Source organism: Talpa occidentalis, unplaced genomic scaffold, assembly GCF_014898055.3.
Source record: "Talpa occidentalis isolate TD23 unplaced genomic scaffold, MPIMG_talOcc4v2.1 talOcc4.11, whole genome shotgun sequence".
NCBI classification, from domain to species: domain Eukaryota; kingdom Metazoa; phylum Chordata; class Mammalia; order Eulipotyphla; family Talpidae; genus Talpa; species Talpa occidentalis.
The window spans coordinates 37,828,484-37,831,463 of NW_023601104.1; the positions used below are offsets into that span (position 1 = coordinate 37,828,484).

Below are 2,980 nucleotides of genomic sequence, written 5' to 3' on the forward strand. Positions count from 1 at the left end.
CTCTGGTGCTCTCCTATAAGGTTACTGAAGGTTGACATCTTTTCATTTCCAAATGGATTAAAAGGTTACATGTACAAATGTCCTTGCAGAAGAACTTGTCTCCTTGCTTTCAGACTCAGAGAGTGGGCATGATGTTAAATATCAGAGCAGGTTCTACAAATTATAGCACTGAATAACTGGAAAGGATGGAGACACCCTCGGGCATAAAAGGATATGAGTGGGTGAGATTGAAGCAGTGTTCAGGAAAATGGTGAATATTTCAATGGTTTCAAGTGCTGGCCATCAGCATCTTAATAGTATGGACCAATACGAGCAGTTTACAGATGTTATTCACTGTGGACCCTGGGTTATCATGTCTCAACTCTTCTATGTCTGTTCTTTGATTATTCTTTGCTTTGACTATTCTGTTCCTCTCAGTGTGCAGAAACAGGGAAAGCTGATAAGGAACCTCTTAGGGAAAAAGTCCTGGTATGAGGAACTATACAAGTTGTAAGTAGCATGTGCAGAAACAGCATTAGATTTTATTGTTAGAGTAGCATAAACACTGAGACTTTCCTCGACATTTTCACATTTTCCCAAACATGGCTGGGGCCAGCTGGTTATGTTTTCCGCTCACACATGTACATTTCTGTTTGCCTTCTTGCTTCTTTGATCTTTATTTTCTGTCTGATTCTAAATAAAATCAAGACTGCCTTGGAGCTGTACTGTACCTTGGTGGTGGTGTCCCTCTAGGCTTCTCATTGGTCTGCACATGGACTATTGAGTATCCTTTTTCATCCTGCCACCACATGTCTTAATGAGACACTTCACTGCCTTTATGGCAATATAGACATATGCTTTAGCAGAACGTAGGGTGAGATTTCAAATATTTGTAATTTTTTGGTAATTTTTGACCTGGATAAAAGTCTTGCAGGGCTAGGTGTAGGTTCCTGATGCACCTTTATTGCGTAATGTGGGCAGTGGAGAGTTTTGATTTGATTTTTCTAGATCTTTTAAAAAATGGAAAGATCGAGTAGGTGAACATTGAGAATAATATGCCAAAAGAATAAGCCAATCGCAGAAAGAGAAAAACCGCATGATTACATTGATATGAGTTTTCTAAAGTAGTCAGATTCATAGAGAGGATGTAGAATGGTAGTATCTGGTGTGACAGGGGAAAAGGAGCCTTGTTTATTTGGTATAGCATTTCAGATTTGCAGGGGAAAAAGTTTCGTAGATTTCCTTCACAGTAATTTAATATACTTAATACTACTGAACTTTATAATTAAGAAGGGTTAAATGATAAATTTTATGCCATATGTTTTTTTTTTAACTAAAACAATATAGGAAAAGTAAGACTTGTGTGTATTCTGAAAATGAAATTCTCAGATTAGGAGCATATACCTTTCCTTTAGCTACTTTTGCCTGTTTTGATATTTCATATTCCCCAGTTTCATCTGTATTAACCTCAATGTACATCTTGTTCTATACTTTGTTTCTCCTTCCTAAGTTTTGAAGACCCATCCCAGTGTTTTAGAAAACTCTCATTCCTTATGAGTTGATAATCACTCAGAGTCTGCCCCCCAATTCTGCACTTTGAGTATAACTTGTATGAGAGAAGAATATGAAATAACCACAAAAGAGCAGTGAAATGTGTTGATATGGGATTGTATGGTCAGATAAAATATGCATAACTGTGTAATTTCCCATTGGAAAATTAAATTTATTTCCATCAACTCTGCCTTGTCTCTTTGAATTTTAATTTCTGTATGTTCTCTTTGCTACAGGTACATGTGAAGCTTTTATTCTTATCTAACTGTCCTGTTAATTTTAGCTTATTTGCTGCTATATATCATCATGATATAATCTCTGGAGTTGCACTATGTCATCATTACCAGCATCATCATTATTTAGTAAGTATCAGGAATTTGATTACCCAGTAGTCCTTATCTGTAATGTGAACATGAAAATAATTAATTCCACTGCCATCTTCAGTGATCACAATTTCTTTCTTACTTCCCTAGTTCTCATAATTACATTTGCACCTGAATTGGCTGGATCAATGGATGGAGGGAATCGCTCAGTTGTGTCTGAATTTGTGTTTGTGGGACTCACCCATTCATGGGAGCTGCAGCTTCTTCTAATGGTGTTCACCACTGTGCTCTATGTGGCAAGCATGACTGGGAACATCCTCATTGTGTTTTCTGTGACCATTGATCCTCATTTACATTCCCCCATGTACTTCCTACTTGCCAGTCTGTCTTTCATTGACATGGGAGCCTGCTCTGTTGCCTCACCCAAGATGCTTTATGACCTTTTCAGGAAGCATAAAGTCATCTCCTTTAGTGGCTGCATTACTCAGATTTTCTTCATCCACGTCATTGGTGGTGTGGAGATGGTACTGCTCATTGCCATGGCTTTTGACAGATATGTGGCCATATGTAAGCCTCTCCACTACCTGACCATCATGAGCCCACGAATGTGCATTTTACTTTTGGCTGCTGCCTGGTCTCTTGGTGTCAGTCACTCACTCTTCCAACTGACATTTATTATTAATTTACCCTTCTGTGGTCCTAATGTGTTAGACAGCTTTTACTGTGACATTCCCCGGCTCCTCAGACTGGCCTGTACTGATACCTACAAATTGCAGTTAATGGTAATTACTAACAGTGGGTTTATCTGTGTTGGTTCTTTCCTCATACTCTTCATCTCCTACATTTACATTCTGTTTACTGTTTGTAAAACTTCCTCAGGTGGCTCATCCAAGGCTCTTTCCACCCTGTCAGCTCATATCTCTGTGGTCATTTTGTTCTTTGGTCCAACCATATTTATCTATTCATGGCCACACCCCAAGTCACGAATGGACAAGTATCTTGCTATTTTTGATACAGTTGTCGCACCTTTTCTGAATCCAGTTATCTATACATTCAGGAATAAGGAAATGAAGACAGCAATGAAAAGAGTATGCAAACAGCTTGTGACTTACAGAAAGATTTCATAA

The 2,980-nt window shown here is 38.4% G+C and overlaps 1 protein-coding gene across 1 annotated transcript; it reads left to right on the forward strand.

Moving 5' to 3' along the window:
- The first annotated feature begins 2,041 nt into the window (after positions 1-2,041).
- Positions 2,042-2,980, forward strand: LOC119238836 (olfactory receptor 4F3/4F16/4F29-like). Its single transcript, XM_037502910.1, has one exon. The coding sequence runs from the start codon at positions 2,042-2,044 to the stop codon at positions 2,978-2,980; it is 939 nt and encodes a 312-aa protein (XP_037358807.1).